Genomic DNA, 20,118 nt, shown 5'->3' with positions numbered 1-20,118 from the left:
AGAAGACACCGCAAGCTGCGAGGACGACACAAACCCCTTTCGGGGATTCAAGACAATTGAAACCGTTGGCAGCGGTACCAGCTACGCGGAACAGCTCATCCAGCAATCCATCGAGAGGGATCCAGCCAGCGTCTGCATCAGGGGAGGACCAGCGTTGGGAGAGCCCATAGCGGAATGGGAGCACAAAGGCGCCAGTGACTCTGGGAGCGACAGTGCCCGGCTCGCCCAGGATCCGGAACCATCGGAGAGCGACCAGGCAGCTGGAGCACGACGGTACCCACAGAGAATCAGCCACCGACCCAAGAAGTGGGAGGACTATGTACTGTACCACTAGTGTAGCATAGAGTAGTAAGATATTTGGCAAGGTTTTACTGTACTGTTATAGGGAACTTTTAGTAGGGAGGAGGTGTTGTGTCATTTCGTAAGTTGGCAGCAGTGGGAAATGTTGTAAACAAAAGTGATTATGGTGGGACGCGGCAGTCGTGTGTTGTGTGTGAACAATGAGGTGAAATACGAACACCATGAATGCTGCGATGTGCGGCGTTAGTGTCATCAACTTAACAATATCATAAAGGAATTTTTGTGGAAGAGGAAAGGATAATTTTCTCAGCTTTGTGTGAAATGATTTTGGGTTTCCCCTTGTCTCACACATTCTTGAACAGGTGTGTCTGTGCTTTGTAGCAGGCCCAGCGAGTACAGGATTTCATCATTGCGTCGCCTCATACGAAATGAAATCAGACCAAATGTAAAGAGAGCGGGAGTAATAATACGGTTCTGCTCTACTGGTGGGTGATGTTTATTATATGACTTCAAATCAGCATTTTTTTTGGTTGGTGGGAATAATAGCTTTTTTAGGTGTTTGGGGGGAGGGAGTAGGATATATTCCCCATCCCCTCCCCTGCTAAAAATGTCTTGAGTTCATGCAGGGTACAGATACCTAGTGAACCTAATTCAGGAATTTTTCATGACCCCTCAATCAAAATTGTTTTATATAATTTATTATGTTATAAGGTGACTATATAAATAAGGAAAAACAAACACTAATAAATGTACTGCAAAATAGATCTAAAAATCAATAGATACTGCATACTTCAAAAGCTAATAAATCAAAACCCTTTCTGAAAGCAATTTCCACATAATTTAAAACATTTTATACTTAAGGTGTGACTACAATTAACTGAAGTGTGGTGTCAAAAAAAATGCAAGTTCGCAAAAGACTGCTGGAAATTAAAGATTTGTGACTTACAGCACTGTTAAGATGGACTATCAATGATCCGTATCATCCGCCCGTCTCCCCTTCATCTAGCGATCATGTGACATTCAGACAATCAGATGGCCTGAAAAATCCTACCTGTTCGTCTGCCAAAAACTTGCTAAGCTTTAACATTCGACGGATGGACGGATGAAATTATAACCTTAAAAATGTCAAATGCATTGTCTTTACTTTAAACAGTTTTTTATTTTGTTTAATTGCTAAGCTGCTTTTGTGTTATGGTTTACCTTGCCCATGGACACTTTTTTAAGTTTGATATTTGAAACGAAAATGTCCAAGACACGAAAGTATTAATAATGCATGGTAACTCAAAATTATATTTAAATAAATATTTTAGAGTTTGTTTAATCATTTATAAGTGCTTAGCATACATGACTGTCAAACTGGTAAACCTTAACAAAGGAAATTTCCTTAAAAAATAAAAGCAATATTATTTCTTGGCAGCATCCAAGGAGAAAAATAGTATGATGGACATGAAAATTACTGTAAAATCGCTCGGGTTATTACGAGTGGATGGATGACAGGTGATGAACGGGTACGATGGATTTTTGAGAGTCTTGCTTTACTGTTTGTTTTAAGAGTTTCTCGTGGCTCTCCTGACTTGCAGACACCCAGTCATGGCATACCTGCTGTGAACCTGTGAACAGATGTGCAGAGCTGAACAGGAGATACCATTCACTGTTTTCCGGGCAGTTCCCTGGAATAGTGGCCAGCTCTTCTAACTTGCCACTGAGTTTTGGGTCGAACTCCCAGGTACCCCATCTCGCCATAGCTTTCACTGAACGATTCAACTAAAATTTAAAAAAAATTATGATAAATTTCACTAAAACTGTTAATTGAGCATGCAGACCATAGAACATGTAATAATATTACATTTTAAAAAAAATTCGAGAAATGGTTACAGGCAAAAACATGCTATCCAACAAAGTACATGCTATTAACAAAGATTAGGGCTACAAACTGACAAATTTTAAAATTTTTTAGAAATGGGGCTTTTGAGTAATTGTCCATCAAAAATTGCACTTTTGTCAAATTTTGCAAATTTTAAAGTTAAATGTTAATAATTAATTGAATCATAGAATTAAAAAGAATTTTTTCTGTAACACTACTGTAATAAGTATACATATTGGCAAAATTACTTTTTATGAAAATTGATTATTCCATATAGAATTTGTGTCTAATTTTTGAGTTTCCCCCACTTAAAGATATTGTCATGGGGCTCATTGGAACTATACCACACTGTAACTCAATATTATAGCCACAAAATAAAATAAAAAATCAATGGAATCCATTAGTTTTGAAATGCAGATCATTTGAAAAATGTGCATTTTTCCAACTTTTTTTGTTTTTGAACCAACTTCAAAAGGCTATCAAATGGGTAAAAAAAATTTTTTTTTTGGGCGAAATCCTTTTAGCACACTTCTTATCTCCACTGGTTGTAATTGCTGTTATTTTTTGAAGCAAATCCGTGATTGTGACCCAACACATTTTCTTGCTAACTGCCTGAATTTAGGTGGAATGGCTCACCTAGAGACTAAGTGCAGGCACGCAGGCACACAGAGTCATTCAATTAGAGATTATCAGAGACCTTTGGTGGAGATAGAAAGAGGTTTATGTATAGGTTTTTAATTTTTTTAAATTTATTTACATGCATTGTTTGCAAAGACAGCAAAGGCTGTGTATGGTTTAGCCAATGTCAAATATAGCTAAGAATTATAAAATATTTATGTTTTATAAACTGCTACGAAAATTGCTGCAGTACTATACCTAAAAAAAAAACTTAATTCATGTTGCTGCCAGCCCACAGTTCTTCCAATTTTCATTCTGGTAAGTATGATGATACAAATTTAACAATCTTTGTTATAATTTATATGTGCAATTATTGACGTTCTCTATACCCCAATTGTATTACATACATGTATAGGGGTCAACAGAGAGATGTAAAAAATAAAAAAATAAAAAATAAACAACGGAATTAGATTTATAGCGATGGTGATTTATACCGATAGTTTATCAAACCTAAGTAAATAGTTTTCAAAAATGCAACTTATCAATTTAATGACTGAAAGAAATATTTTTAGCACTCATAGCTATCTCTATTCGAATACTGAACATGCTGTATCACAACTTAATTCTCGTTGGTCCAACAAAGTGCATAACGATTTTCTTTTCAAAAATAAAAAAAATTATGTAGACATAAATTAAATATACACAAGGCAACAGTAATTTTTACCATTATAATCACCATCTCTATAAATGCGCATTATTGAAGATACTGTTGTGTGTACATTAAAACCTAGTTCGAAAATTAATTTGTAATTCCCATCTACCTACATATTTTCAAAAGCCTCTGCAAATACTATCACGTCTGCTTGTCTAAGCTATTGTCGCCCTACCGGTCCCTGCTACGATGTTGCCGTTGCTGAGGGCGCCAACTAGCCTAAGTTTAGACCCTGTGGGCCAGTTCACAGGTAGAGCGGAGATCCTCGGGGTCGTGACGTCGCCACGTGGCTGGCAGGGAGCTGGATCGGTAGAGGTGGTGGTCCGGTGAGGGCGGAGCTGCTCAGTTCCCGGCGGAACTGTTCACTTGCGAGGCGCGACACACAACTTGCCTGGTCCAGGTCTGAAGCTCGACTGCCTGCATTCCGCATCGCTGCGCGTCACCCGGAGCCCGCTTCCCGCAAAAACGTCCCAAGCGCAGCAAGACTCCTCAAGCCGCGAACTACCCCCCCCCCCCCACCTTAGTGAGGCGACGAGGGAACATAACGACCTGTGCGAGCGGAGGGAACATAACGACCTGTGCGAGCGAAGGGAGCACTTGGAACGACGTCACTATATTTTATAAACAACTCAGTACATAGTTTCTGCAAAAAAAGTTGGAGTTTAATTGTTAAAATCTATTCGTTTGTCGTTTGAAAACAAGGGTGTGAAAGTGCTGTACTAAGTGCACTGTGCGAAGAGATTAGAAAGAGAGGGAGATAGAGAGGGAGAAAGCTTATCTGGACAGTTGCTGAGTTACACGACTTCGCACGAAAAATGCACCACATTTTTGCTCCCAAGACAGAAATTCCAATGGCCTAGGGACATCATGAATGCCTGGTACTATTATAATATTACAATTAAACTTCTAACTCCGTATCAATACTATGGAGTAGTATATAAATACACAGAAAATAAAAACAATACAAAATAATACCTGAAAATAATGTATCACTGACTGTAAATGTGAACCTAACCAATAAATTTGCCAATGCCAAGGCGAACATTTGAAATCCAACACATTACCAACTACAAATATTGCTTTGCACATCAGTCCAAAGAGAAACTAGTAAGAATTATTGATAAAATAAAATTATTTATCACTGAATTGACTGATAAATTAACAATGTAAAACTTTATAGACAAGCTCTGAATGCGTAATGAGCACAACTTTTTCATACTAAACATAAACAACTTTACCGGATAAACTAATTGTATTGGTTGTAATTGTCAAAGCAATCTACATTTATATTTATCTAAAATGTTCAATATATAAACTCATACGCATTAAATTCTAAAAAAACTATAAACAAATAATCAAACAATAATTTTTTTCCTGTCACATAGAGTTAGCCAGTCAGTATTAAATTCAAGAAATTCATTTTGTTATATAAAAAAATTTATGTAGCTAAATTTTGAAAATTTAAAGACCATTATTATGCTAAAGAAATCTGTGAAATCAAGATGGCGTCAGCGTTACCAAATCGTTTGCGCATTTTTTCTTCTTAATACGACCACTTCTTTAAGTTGTAGCATAACTTAAAGTGTCTAATTTCTGTGATATATTTATCTGTGAGTTGTTTCAAATGTTTGATCGTTGTAAAAGGCGGCTTTGTTTAGTTTTAATCGTTAGAAAATGAATCAGTGAACCGTCAATACTGTGTTATTAAGTAAGGTTGACGTTTATTGCTGAAAATGGAGGGAAAATCTGTGAAGGATAGTCAGCAAGTTAGAGTGTATGTCCGTGTTAGGTAAGTTTACACAATTTTCTATTTCGTGTATGCTTCATTCACGCACTGAAATTCTTTCTTTGTTGTTTTTAAAAGTTATTTTTCTAATTTATGGGTTTTAGGGAATACCCTTAAATCTTAAGGAAGGGAAGAAGTAAAAAATGGTATTTTTGAGAACGAGAGACGTTACTTTATTCAACCTGAAAATTTTTTCAAATTCCTGCATGATTCCGAGACCGAGAAACTCGCTAGTTAGCAGGGAGTGAGGGTACGTTAGTTTCGATTCCCAGCACTCATTTGAGTACATTCAAGCATACCAGATTTAGTGTTGATTAATTATTTTGACGTCGCGGCTTTTTAGAACGGAAAGGAAAAAAATAATAGGAAAACTAAAGTTTTATATCTTACATTACAATACCTCTGTTTTTACGCTAGTGCCTTCTTTCATTCTTTATCCGCATTAAATAATATGTTTTCCATATACTAGAGATGTTCCTGAATTAACCCTGCACGGAAGATTTCTTAATTCGTACTGGTTTGTAAAATAAAGTAAGTTTGGTAAATATTTACAATCGCGGTAGATGCCAAAAAAAATGCTAAAAATCCGAAAATACTTTTATTCTATGCTCTTTCACTTCCTCTTTTCAAATCAACCGGCGGAGATAAGAAATTCCAAATACTTTAGGAGATATGGAATTTTTAAATTTTGAACATGTAGAGTAGCGGTATTTGCGAAAAATAATTCTAAAAATCTGAAATTACTTTTATTATATGCTCTTTCACTTCCTCTTTACATTAAAACCGGCGGAGATAAGAAATTCCAAATACTTTAGGAGATATCAAATTTTTAGTTTTTCATCACAATACCTGTGAATTCAGGCGGCCACCATTGTTTCTTGTTTACGAGACGAGTATGATTTTTTTCCGCGTGGGTGAACCGACCATTGTTGCTTGTTTACGTTTATGATTTTTTATTTTCGCGACGTAGGTAGAACGACTACATCATTTTCTACTAATGGCAAAGGAATGTACCCGCCTCTAACGTATCTGAGTTTTTAACTTTTCAAATTTTAATGTTTTATTTGTTGCGCAAGTAATAAGTAAAAAAATTACGTGAGTTCCTACCGTTCATCCTTTGTCCCGGTTTGTTAGGTCAGGTCAGCTACATTATAAATACTTTAAAACTAAACAACCATTAAAATTAATTTATATTTTTAATGTCTGATTAGTTTGAAAGTATTAATAATGTAACTGACCTGACCTAATAGACCATTTTAATTAATTAGGCATTCACGAACGGTAAATCAAGACGCACATAAAGTTCTGCCATTCCTGATTACACCCGAACCATTTACCTTCGGCCAACCTCGGTTTTATTTATTAATATTTATATTTATCTGTTTATTTTAATGTAGCTATACTAACCTAACTAACCGTCCATAGTGTTTTAAAGTGTTTTAATGTAGCTAACCTAACATAATATAACTATAATAAAAGTATTTTCAGATTTTAATAGATACTCCTAAACAAGCAACAATGTAGTCGTTCACCTACGTCGCGGAAAAAAAAATCATACTCGTCTCGTAAACAAGAAACAATGGTGGCCGCCTGAATTCACAGGTATTGTGATGAAAATTTAAAAATTCGATATCTCCTAAAGTATTTGGAATTTCTTACCTCCGCCGGTTGATTTGAAAAGAGGAAGTGAAAGAGCACAGAATAAAAGTATTTTCAGATTTTTAGCATTGTTTTTTTGCATCTACCGCGACTCTACATATGATGAAATTAAAAAATTCGATATCTCCTAAAGTATTTGGAATTTCTTACCTCCGCCGGTTGTTTTGAAAAGAGTAAGTGAAAGGGCACAGAATAAAAGTATTTTCAGATTTTTAGCATTTTTTTTGGCATCTACCGCGATTGTAAATATTTACTGTAAGTTTTCAGCTTACATTAAAATATGTAAGTATTAACCAAATCACCAACATTAATTGTTTATGTTTACCAGAGTGGGTATTTAAAAAAAATTTGGTAAATCTGTATTGTACGGATTAGCGCCAAAAAAAATCGTATAAATATGAAATAACTTTCATTATATGCTCTTTTAAGTCCTCTTTTCAGAACCGCCTGCGGAGATTAAAAATTCCAATTACTTTTGGAGATATCGCCGTTCTTATTTTGCAATACAACCCCTATGTAATCATTCGAGCGTCGCCATTTTATATTTTGCCGTGTGTGCAAAACGGTATAAAGGTAGATAAGGTCAGGTCAGCTACATTATAAATAATTAAAAACTGAACGGACATGAAAATTATATAAATTTATTTCAATGGTTGTTTAGTTTTAGAGCATTTATAATGTAGCTGACCTAACCTAATAAACCCGGAACAAATGATTAACAGTAGGAACGAATGTAATTTTTTTTACGCGCAACAATATAATAAAAAATAACACAACAAAATTTGAAACGTTAAAAACTCACCTAAGTTGGAGGCGGGTACATTTCCTTCGCACTTAGTAAGAAATGATGTAGTCGTTCACCTACGTCGCGATACCTCCGACGGAACATGAATTCCGCAAGGTACCCAACGTAGTGGTCAACTCGTCAACCATATCGAGGTACATTCTGCCTCACTTCCCGCCAAAGTGTCTCTATTCTTTGGGTGTTCGCCCCTGTGTTAGGATCAACAAAGTTCATATTATGATTAACCTTCAGGTGAAGATAATCATGCTGAGAAAGACAATTATAAGCACGCCAACAGTCGCTTATAATTGTTGTTCCAGGTGAAATGTACTTCTTGATCACGCGCAGGAGCGTTCTGCTAGTACGATCTTTGACAGGAACGAGAAAAATGTTATTACCATTTCTCTCGATTCCGCCAAAAACCCACAGACCCTGGATGACTCGCCTCTTATTATTTTTACGCTTACCAATTTTTGCCTCATCAATTTCGACAACTTTCCCCGGCCCACCCAACTTCCCTACATTTAAGTCCAAACTCCACTTAATTAATACTTCCCTGCAAAAGGACGTCCAATCTATGACGGTTTTCATACTGACATTACAATTCTTCTCAATGAAAACAGTATTTGGGTGATGAATCGTTAAAAAAAAATAAGTCATCTTCATAATCGTTTCAATTGAAAGTCTACTTTTGGAAAATCACGTGACGGTTCTGAAAGATTTTTTGCAAGAACATGTTACCCTTTTAATTCTTTTACTGGCACGAGTTACCGTTGTCCGGTGACATTGAAAATATTCGCTGTCCTCGGCCAACTCAATTACCGTCCCACATTGGTCGCACTTTACCTCACTACTCAAAACTCCATGATCAACTAAAAATTCAAACAAAAATTTCCAATCATCACACAAATGCACAAAATCGAATACATGCAGGGTACACCCGCCGCATAGCTGACTATTCCCAGAAACACAGGCCATTTCAAAGACAGAATGTAACACGATAATGATACAGGAATTCCAAGAACGACTACAACATCTAATACAAATAGCGCAAATGACCGTTGTAATTATAAATCGTTTTGAACAATAATAAATTAATCATCACCTATTGGTTCATTTGAATATTGGCCTATCACGTGACAACCTTATCCAATAAAACACAATTGACACTCGTAAACAAAAAGCAATGGTCGACGCCGTGTGAATGTACAGATATAGTGATTAAAATTAAAAAATTCAATATCTCCTAAAGTATTTGGAATTTCTTATCTCCGCCGGGTTTAATGAAAAGAGGAAGTTAAAGAGCACAGAATAAAGGTATTTTCGGATTTTTTAAATTTTTTTTTAAAAAATCGCCAAAAAATGAATATTAAAAAATTCGATATCTCCAAAAGTAATTGGAATTTTTTATCTCCGCAGGCGGTTCTGAAAAGAGGACGTAAGATAGCATATAATAAAAGTTATTTCATATTTGTATGATTTTTTTTGGCGCTAATCCGTACATTACAGATTTACCAAATTTTTTGATAACTTTCGTCAATGTAGGTGTTGTGGTAATAATGAAATTTGTTTAAATAATGACTATTGTAGTTGTAAGGAATTTGTATTGCTTGTATTTCATGTTTGTTGTTTTATGAGATTAAGTAATTGTATTACAAAATTTTTGTTTTGGTAAATATGTAGGGTAATGGTATATGCGAAAAAAAATGCTAAAAATCCGAAAATACTTTCATTCTATGCTCTTTCACTTCCTCTTTTGAAATCAACCGGTGGAGATAAGAAATTCCAAATACTTTAGGATATATGGAATTTTTTAATTTTGAACATGTAGAGTAGCGGTATTTGCGAAAAAAAAATTCTAAAAATCTGAAATTACTTTTATTATATGCTCTTTCACTTCCTCTTTTCATTAAAACCGGCGGAGATAAGAAATTCCAAATACTTTAGGAGATATTGAATTTTTAAATTTTCATCACAATACCTGTGAATTCAGGCGGCCACCATTGTTTCTTGTTTACGAGACGAGTATGATTTTTTTTTTCCGCGACGTAGGTGAACGACTACATTGTTGCTTGTTTAGGAGTATCTATTAAAATCTGAAAATACTATTATTATAGTTATGTTATGTTAGCTACATTAAAACACTTTAAAACACTATGGACGGTTAGTTAGGTTAGTATAGCTACATTAAAATAAACAGAGAAATATAAATATTAATAAATAAACCTGAGGTTGGCCGAAGGTAAATTGTTCGGGTTTAATCGGGAATGGCGAACTTTTTGTGCATCTTGATTTACCGTTTGTGAATGCCTAATTAATTAAAATGGTCGATTAGGTCAGGTCAGTTACATTATAAATACTTTCAAACTAAGCAGACATTAAAAATAATAATATAAATTAATTTTAATGGTTGTTTAGTTTTAAAGTATTTATAATGTAGCTGACCTGACCTAACAAACCGGGGCAAAGGATGAACGGTAGGAACTCACGTAATTTTTTTTTACTTATTACTTGCGCAACTAATAAAACATTAAAATTTGAAACGTTAAAAACTCACCTACGTTAGAGGCGGGTACAATTCCTTTGCCATTAGTAGAAAATGATGTAGTCGTTCTACCTACGTCGCGAAAATAAAAAAATCATAAACGTAAACAAGCAACAATGGTCGGTATTGTGATGGAAAATAAAAATTCGATATCTCCTAAAGTATTTGGAATTTCTTATCTCCGCCGGGTTTATTGAAAAGAGGAAGTGAAAGAGCATAGAATAAAAGTATTTTCGGATTTTTAGCATTTTTTTATGCATATACCGCGGCTCTACATATTTACCTTTGAATTAAATTATTAACGTCTATACAATTTGGGTGAGGAATATGTTTTGTGCTCTGAAGTAGCTAACACATTGAATTTTGCAGTCTTTCCAGGGAATTCTTTGATACAGCCATCTAGGGATGTGCGAGTACCCGATATTTTCGGGTAGGTACAGTTCGAATTCACAATTACCTGAACCCGGAATCGTTGTACGTACATAGGTTCAGACAGTATTACGAATATTCACAGAAGTTATAAATTTATTTAATACGGCTCAAAAATACTAGCAGTGAAAAATAAAACTAGGCTACTATTACCTAAGTATTTAAAATATGATGTATCGAAGAAAGATATGTAAATTAAATAATTAACACAATGACATTAAAGAATTTTGAGATTTCGAGAGCTTAAACTATAATTATGAATTTCGTCGTATAGCAAACTATAAACTAAAAACAATTACATACCTACAAGAAAAAAAGTCTTGGCTATTTATTGGAGAAAAAATGGTTTCGTTTTCTGAAATGTTTATAAAACTTAGATTTCCCTGTGGCGTGCATTTAATAACAATTGAGTTGGAGAATCTAATATGTTTTGGTTTTCATATTTTAAAGTGTTTATTATTAATTAAGTTTACATAATTATAAACATTTCAATCTCTGTGTAATAAATAACGAATATTGTTTTAATTTAGTAAAAAAACTGAGAAAGTTGACAACTCAACAGAATAATTTTTTTGACAGGCTTAATATTAGCAGGTTTTATTTGTTTTAAAAATCATTTTCAAGAAAAAAAAACACCAAAATGCAGAGTTTTTGAATAAATGATATCCGGAAACCCCCACATGGGTTGGGATTTTCACAAAAGCCAATGTTTTTGCCAACCCAGCCATTAACAGCCTTTGCATAAAATGAGCTGGTGCATTGTATGAAACATTTGGTAAATATGTAGTTGAGCGGTATTTGCGAAAAAAAAATGTTAAAAATCCAAAAATACCTTTATTAGGCGCTCTTCAACTTCCCCTTTTCATTAAAAGCGGCGGAGATAAGAAATTCCAAATACTTTAGGAGATATCGCCGTTCTTATATTGCATACAAGACCTGTGTTTATCATTCTACCGACGCCATTTTTTTATTTTGCTGTGTGTTTGTGGATGCTTAATTAATAAAAATGGTCGATTAGGTCAGGTCAGTTACATTATAAATACTTTGAAACTAAGCGTACATTAAAAATAATATGAAATTATTTCAATGGTTCTTTAGTTGTAACTGACCTGACCTAACAAACCGGGACAAAGGATGAACAGTAACAACTCACGTAAAATTTTTTTGTTACTTATTAGTTTATTACTTGCGCAACAATAAAAAATAAGACTTTAAAATTAGAAACGTTAAAAACTCGCCTAAGTGGAGGCGGTAATTAAACACCGTTTTAAAACAATAAATGAACTAAATAATCACGTATTGGTTCATTTGAATTCTGGCCTATCACGATCAATCACGTGACATCATTATCCAATAAAAAAAAAGATACTCATAAACAAGAAACAATGCAGAATGCTACGTGAATGCACTGGTATAATTGTGATGAAATTTAAAAATTCGATTATCTTCTAAAGTATTTGGAATTTCTTATCTCCGCCGCTTTTAATGAAAAGAGTAAGTTGAAAAGCATCTACTAAAGGTATTTTCGGATTTTTAACATTTTTTTTCGCAAATACCGCTCAACTACATATGATGAAATTTAAAAATTCGATATCTCCTAAAGTATTTGGAATTTCTTACCTCCGCCGCTTTTAATGAAAAGAGGAAATTAAAGAGCATCTAATAAAGGTATTTTCGGACTCTAAACATTTTTTTTCGCAAATACCGCTCAACTACATATTTACCAAACATTTATTATTATTGAAGTCAATTTGGAAATAAAATTAAATAAACAAGCATTTCATATTTGAAACTTTGTAGGTACCCAAAATACATTTACATATTGCACTGCAATACTTCTAAAAAAAAAATCTAAAAAAATTTCATCACTAATTAGGTGGTATCACGTATTGTTATAACTTAAAAAAATAAAGAAATATATATATATGTTTTAGAAATGTATTTTGTTGAATTTACTGCCTGCTGTCTTGTGTGAGAGTAAGAAACTTCAGCATTTGACATTTGTACTAGACATGTAATTTTTGGGTGAGAACATTTCCTAATAAATGGACCGGGAATTAATTTATTTGTAGTATGAATTGTTCTGAAGTGAATTCTTACCAGGTTGTAGTGTAACTCTTAATGTTTTGTTTACATCTGTTTGCTTCCAGGCCACTGAGTGTTTCAGAACGAAGAGGTAGAAATGAATCGATTGTAGATTGCTCTGGCAGCAAAGAAGTTAGGGTTAGAGATCGAAGTCATGTTGTCAAACCAAAGGTTTTCAAATTCGATCAAGTGTTTGGGCCAGACTCAAAACAGGTATGTCTTTTTTTTTATTCTTTGTTTAAATATTGAGGAATTGCATTGACACTACTGCCTTCGTGACCCAGTGATACTCAATGTTGAGATTCCAAGGAGTCTTTTTTAAGGGGCCCGTCTAGCCAAGGGTGTATATATGTGTTAGTGAGGCGTGATAAGTGCGACGCTCACTGGTTCTTCCAGAACAGTATCTTCTGTGGATGCAAGGCTGTGGCCTGGTACACAGTCTTCTTATTCTATGATATTTAAGTGGTAACCATAACAATATATGGCGGAGAAATGAAGATAAAGCTTTAATGCAAGTCCCTTAAGTGCTTTCAAGAAACTGTACCAGATGTTTCATGCCTAAATATTATTCTGAAAACATGCATTTTAGCCATTTTCACTCTTCTTAAAATGCAGGTACTTATGGAATACGGAAAAAGAACTACTGAGTGACTGTTCTTAAATTCTTTTCATATGCAGACCACTCTCAGATATCTTAAGTAGTTTTCAAATCGCATGGTACTTTCTAAAGCTATGCACACCACATGCGTGCCTGGGTTGGCCTTAATGGGCTTACTGAAATGTTATGAATAAGTGTAGTGGGGAAGGAGGGGGGGTGGATAAAACATGCTGTCTTGTTAAGGCGATTGGTGCATGGAAAATATTATGACAAAACTAATTTAACTGTACATATTTATTTTTGATGCTTCTTTTTAAGACATAATATACCTTGGATATTTTTAATAATCTTTTTTTTTACTGAGTTATGTCATTTTAAATGCATTTATTTTTATTCCAAGCCAGAATTATTTAGAAAACACATAATTATGTTAAACTTAATTATAGTTCAAGAAACGAGTGTACGAATAGGTTTCTGTACCTATAAAACTAAGAAGAAGAAAATTTCATCGTTAAAATTACAGTTTAATATTGACAATTTCCATTGATCACTGCTGGACTACTTCAGGAGCAATTTAAAGAATAAATTTAAATTAAAATGAAAATATAATTGGCAGAACACTATTGAGTTATGTATATATTTTCATATCCTTTTGTTTTTGATACAATCCGACTCAAAACACGCCCTCTGGAGTGACAGTTCTAATGCTGCGTGTAAAACTCTCGCCGCCGGGAAGAATGCCCCCGCGACGTGGCGCTAAGAGGCGGCGCTTGTCGGAACCAGGTACAGACCTGCCAACCCTCCCGCTTTAGGCGGGAGACTCCCGATTTTATACCCTTTCTCCCGCCCTCCCGATTTGTCATTCAAATCTCCCGATTTTTGGTTCTGTTTATCTTGAAGTTTCTAATGCAATAAATTTATAGAATTAATATGTTTGTACCATTATTCCGTACAATCGTATAGTAACTACGGTTCGTACCATAACGTGTAGTTATTTTAATAACCTAAATGCCCACAATTGTCGGCTAAAACGTTTGGTTAAGCGTACATCTAAGAAAAACGTAGTTATTTACGATAATTACGGGAGCTGTTTTGGTACACGTTCGTCATTGGTGTTTATTAGCCAACCAGAAAAAGGTTTCATTTGTTTTCCAAGATGGCGTGTGTTGTCAATATTGTAAACTGTATTTTCGGTGGTGTTTGTTTGAAATTAAGACGGAGTGGATTAATAATGAGTTCATGATACCACTGTTTACATTCGTGCGCAAATTCGCTTCGGTTTGTCAGCCGGCTATGTGTGAATTGTTTGTTCGCCCCCGAACAAATTCGCCTTTGTTCGCGTCTGTGCTCACAGACGAAGTGTAGAGGTAGCATTATAGTACAGTCTTCGAATTTATTCAACGGTGTATTCATAAAAATATTATTTTGTGGAAGCAGTTGCGTGATGAGTATTTTGTATGCGTTGTTTAGTTGTAGGCCTACTCCGCAATATGGATTTAATAGAAATGGCGCTAAGTAAGCCTACAGTGAAGTATCTTGCTGTGTACAAGAAGACATTTAGTGACGAATTTCCGTGTATTTTGCAATCGAGGAAAGGTAAACATGCTGCATTTTGTTCTTTGTATCGTGATTTTTTCGTCTCGCATGCCGGAAAGGGCGACATTGTGAAGCATATAAATACGAAGAAACATGCCGTCAATGCTATGGCATCAAATCAGAAATTAGACGTTTTTCGTGACACAAGTCGAAAAGAAGATAGTGTGACAAAAGCAGAGTGTTTGTTAAAGTATTTTATTTTAGAACACAATTTGCCCATTGCTTGCGCTAATCATTCTGGTTTACTCTTAAAAAAAAATTCAAAATAAACAAAATTCCCCCCCCCCCCGTCAATAAAAAACCTCCCGCTTTTGGACTGGCCAAAGTTGGCAGGTATGCAGGTAGTCCGGCGGAGCTCCGGCCGGCTGGCCGCAGCCTGCGGGAGGGGAGGTGGAAGAATGGGGTGTAGAGGGAGGACAAGAGAGGAGGCCGAAGAAACGAAGGGTCTGTCAAGGTCGCGCTTCATAGTGGAGTCTATCTTCGCTCAAGCAAGGAAATTGTCTCTGTACAGAAAAATTCGTACAGCGAAATTCTTTTTAGCGGTTATGTTTTGACTTGAAGTTGAATATTGACACAGTGATTATTCTTTGTGGTGGTTGTTTACACATATGAATAAATTTTTACCCTCCAGATTAATATGTTTTAACAGCATAGAACATCAGTTGTGTATTCCGGTTAGTTAGGGTATGCTATATGCACACTAGAATGACAGATCTAAATTTAACCAAAAAAATAGATTTTATATTTATTAAAATTTATTTAGAACATCAAATCAACACTAGGCTATTCTAGTTATATGAAATAAAAAAAAAATTGGAAATGTTAGCTAGCGATGCCAGAATGTTGGGCACACTAATTACAAATGTTTTTGTAATATTACATTGCACAGAACACTGAAACCCTAATACTTCAAGTGTTTACAGTTTTATTATTCTGTTTTACGTTATTTAAATTTATATTTTTAATTTATTTTGGGTTTTGAACTATATTTCTGACATTGTTACAGACGTTTGAGCTTTTCTCTATGTAATTATTAAGTAATTGCGGCTTTTGGAATTACGTTTTTCACGGCCAGAAATTGCCCGAGGTTTCGGCGGAACTTTCAAAAAGTGCCTCAAGCCTATTGTTGTAAAAGTTACGCTACTAAAAAGAAGCTTGGTTTTGGCCGTTTTGGTGCGTGCAGCTCCGCGTCAGGACGTTCCTGACGCGGGCCTACCATAAGTTATGTTACGTGTGCGGTAATAATAGAATGTATAAAAAGGTTATCATCAGACTGCTGATTGTATGTTAAGTTGCGAACGGGAATACCCGTTAATAAAGTTATTAACGTCAGAAGATATCATTAGTCCAGGTATGGCCATTTTGTTATTACTCTATCGCTAACGCTGTACTGATGCCCTGCAACTTTTTAACATTGCCGATTGATATTATGACTTTGTTGATGTTGCTGGGATAAACTAAAACCAGCCGCTATTAAATATTATATTTACTAAATTAATTAGCCTCTCAGTATTATTAATGGCACGATCATATGAACATACAATGCACAACTATCTTAGTGGTCTTGAGTCTATAGGTCTTATGTTTTATCGGACAATTGATTTAATTTATGAGTTAGTGAATTTTTCGAACCGTAAACCCATTTTTTAACTCTACGTTAAACATTGACATTTGCGAAGTCGTGCCCATGTACCTTCCCGTCTGAAGGCCATCTCGCCATTGACGAGCTGGAACTAAGCTCCTGACCTCCCTACATAGTAACTTGTCACCCACATAGGCATCTAGACTCTTTAGTGGTCATATGATACAAAATTCATTGTTTTCGGGCCTGTGACCGTTTTTTACCGTGCACCAATCGCCTTAAATAAGCATTTGGTTGGATGTTCAGGTTGTTTGCCTCTCGTCCAGCTAGGAGGCGCTGTAGTAACGCATTGGATTCTCATTATGTAGGACCTGGATTGGACTCCCCTTGTGGTCATCATGATCTTGCTCTTCCAAGGTTCCCGAAATCACTCAAGACAAATGCTGAAGCGATTCCGTACACTAGGCTACCAAGGCCGATTCCTTCCCAATATCTACGAGATGTAACTTTGAGAACTTCCATCTGTACGTAGTTACCTCCCGTTGCAGGGTGTCCACATTCTGGAATGTCTGGGAATTTACTTGGAATCCTGGTAAAGTCAAGGAAATTCTCGTTATAGCAATTTCAGGGGAAGATGTGCTCCAGTCCACCTTCACCCTGACTGAAAGCTTTTTTATTTTCGGGTGTTTTAAGTTTAATAGTCTTAAACTCCATGAAATGGCCTGTAGAAGGCACTAGACTGGTTTTTCTTTATTTAGTTTAGAAAATTGCAAAATATGAAAATTATTTTTTAAAAAGGAAAATCTGAAATATTGGTCAGGGATATTTTAACACAGATTGGTGTGCGTTCCCTTATTTTATCATAGGATGAGTCTTGAGTATTTAAGTGTTTTTGTTCATTTGTACATTTGTCTGAGAAATTTAAGCCCTCTCTTTTCCTCAGAAATTCTCTCTGTATTGTGATGGAATTATTTATTGCTCCAAAGTTTCCATCTAGTTATCTTCGGTCGAAATTTTCCCGAGCATCATTCATTCTAATTTCTCCAGCTTGTTAGGCGTAGTTTATTGATTCGCATTCGCTGGCTTGCAAGCATCTGTTTTTCCCCTAGAGTTGTCATGCCTTATGTTGAGATTCTAAAAAAAAAAAAGTTATATGCTTCAATTGTTTGAGATACTTTCCTCTATAGTAGATTTTTGTATATCTGAATTGTTTTATTATAGATGATTTGTTACAAAATTACATTACTTTTATTTTTATAAAGTTTAATTTTAATTTATTATTGAAACAGAGAAACTTAATGACACTAGGCTTGTTTGAATATTTTTTATTATCATCATTTTTTAATCTAATATCAAATTATTTTGAAATATAAATTTGGATCATATTACATTCAGTGAAATCTTTTTGACAATTCATTAGTGTCTATAAAAATTGAAGAAAATGTTATTGGTTTTTGTTAACAAAATGTATCTATATAAATGAATTGGTGTCAGTTTTTATCTATATTTCTCATCACTAATTCCTTATAATTATTTTTTAACACTAGTTTTTAAATCGTGTGATTTTTGAACTACAGTAGAACCCCTCATATCCGACCTTCCCACAACCGACTCCTCCGGATATCCGACCTAGTCTCCGTGGTTGGCGAGCCTGTTCAGACTTGAAAAAGTGACGCATCTACAATATGTCTTCGTGTCGCAAACTGTTCAGTTCAGCCGTGATTGTTGGTGCAGAATGTGCTCCTACTATAATCTTGTACTGTTCTGTGTTTTTTTTTAAACGTAACGTAATGTATTGTGGGTAGAAAAAGTGGAGGGACACTTCTGCAAAATCAAGATTTGGCAAAACTGAAACAAAAATACATTACTGAATTCTTTAAATAAGGTATGTTTACATTGTATTTATCGTCTCAAATATAATTTAACAAAAGTAAATGTTTGAAATGTATACAGCAACATTTTTACAAATAACGTTGTATTACTGTACATACTGTATAGCTGGGAAAGGCGTTTTTTTTTTGCTCCTACGGATATCCGACCTTTTGGCCGTTCCGACCATGGCCCGGTCCGTCATGGTCGGATATGTGAGGTTCTACTGTATTTAATATATAGATTACCTCTAACTGTTAATGTTAATTATTTTGTTGTCCAGCATTTGATGTAACCTTCATCACATTTTATTCACATGCGTTATATTTTATCCATAAATGTTATTACTGATAGGTATGCCTGGAAGTTGGAGTAATTAAAAAATTTGTTTACAGATTGATGTCTACCATTCCATATTGAATCCAATGATGGACGAAGTCCTGTCTGGCTACAACTGCACTGTTTTTGCTTATGGTCAGACAGGCTCGGGGAAAACCTTCACCATGGTTGGAGAGCGAAGCAGTGATCCGACAATTTCGTGGGATGTCGTGAGTACAGAATACATATGAGACTTTTTTTTTTTAAGTAATTACTGTTTTGAAATTCGGCCGCAGCAGCGCCATGGTTGGCATTCTGTGCATGCAGGCTGTGTATCTACATCTGCTGGCAAGCTACAGACACCATTGTGTACCTTTGAGTATACTGTTGTGTCTTTCGCCCACTTAAAGCAGCTTCCAGGGCTTTTTTAACAAAATTAATATTAAGCTTTCTTTAACTACACAATGGCAGTAACAATATACGTAAATAGATTGTTTTCTAATGATTAATTTCACATCTTCTCTCCCTTTTCCTTTCTCCTTGTAGACTCTTTTGCACAATATTTATTCTTTTCTTTGAACTCATCTATTTTAAATTATTTGTGTTTAAGCTGAAGAGAGTTATGCATCATGATTTTAAATTAAATTTACTATCTGTTTAAGATTTCTTTGTGCTTTCAGTACATACATTTGGTCAATCTCTTGCTTATGGTAGACTAAAGTTATGAAATTTGTATAATTTTTGGTTTTGTCATGTTTGTTAACAGGATCCTCTTAGCGGCCTCATTCCCAGAGCTCTTAGTCACTTGTTTGACAAGCTGGCAAATGTTCAAGAAAATTACGTCGTTCGTGTGTCGTATCTAGAACTGTACAACGAAGAGTTGATAGACCTGCTGTCCAAAAATGATGATGTACCAAAACTAAAGTAAGCATTGTTTTTATTTAGTTCAGCATCAGGAAAAAAAAAAAAAAAAAAAATCTGTAATTGTCAGGTAATTTTTAATTTATGTAAAAATGAGTAAAATGATAATATGTCATGTTGGGGAATATTAATGATAAAGATAATGAATTGGTAAGACACTTATCCTATATTGCAAACCCATTAATTCTTGCATGCATAATTTTTTTTGTTTAATGTCTTTGTTGCATTGTTTAATGACAAAATTTTTTTGGCACAATAAATCTATCTGTAATGCTTGCATAGTGTGAATTATAAAAGATCAGGATAAGTCAGGGAATTTTAATTTAGTTTTTCTCTGGGCACTGTTAGTGTGAAAAGATTTTTTTAGGCAAACTGATTTTATGTAATGTTTTTAATCTATTAAGTTTTGTCAAAAAGTCACAGATATTATAAACTATCACCATTGAATGCCA

The 20,118-nt window shown here is 34.8% G+C and overlaps 2 protein-coding genes across 3 annotated transcripts in view; one reads left to right on the top strand and one right to left on the bottom strand.

The window, feature by feature from the left end:
• Nucleotides 1-20,118, bottom strand: part of LOC134538750 (uncharacterized) — a 127,974-nt gene that overhangs the window by 21,797 nt on the left and 86,059 nt on the right. The window contains exons 1-2 of one of the 2 annotated variants that reach the window (XM_063380226.1): nt 4,470-4,720; nt 1,900-2,064 (exon numbers count right to left, since the gene is read on the bottom strand). In XM_063380226.1, the coding sequence (XP_063236296.1) occupies nt 1,900-2,064; nt 4,470-4,583 (279 nt within the window). In that variant the 5' untranslated portion in view covers nt 4,584-4,720. Of the gene's footprint in view, nt 1-1,899; nt 2,065-4,469; nt 4,721-20,118 lie in introns of those variants that run through there. The other variant, XM_063380227.1, reaches the window with a different exon arrangement.
• LOC134538748 (kinesin-like protein KIF11-B) overlaps nt 4,986-20,118 on the top strand; it is a 194,636-nt gene continuing 179,503 nt past the window's right edge. The window contains exons 1-4 of the mRNA XM_063380224.1: nt 4,986-5,283; nt 12,848-12,995; nt 18,823-18,975; nt 19,512-19,669. Of these exons, the coding sequence (XP_063236294.1) occupies nt 5,228-5,283; nt 12,848-12,995; nt 18,823-18,975; nt 19,512-19,669 (515 nt within the window). The 5' untranslated portion in view covers nt 4,986-5,227. The remainder of the gene's footprint in view (nt 5,284-12,847; nt 12,996-18,822; nt 18,976-19,511; nt 19,670-20,118) is intronic.

Source organism: Bacillus rossius, chromosome 14 (genome assembly GCF_032445375.1).
Source record: "Bacillus rossius redtenbacheri isolate Brsri chromosome 14, Brsri_v3, whole genome shotgun sequence".
Taxonomy (NCBI): domain Eukaryota; kingdom Metazoa; phylum Arthropoda; class Insecta; order Phasmatodea; family Bacillidae; genus Bacillus; species Bacillus rossius.
This window is presented reverse-complemented; position numbering and strand designations above follow the sequence as displayed.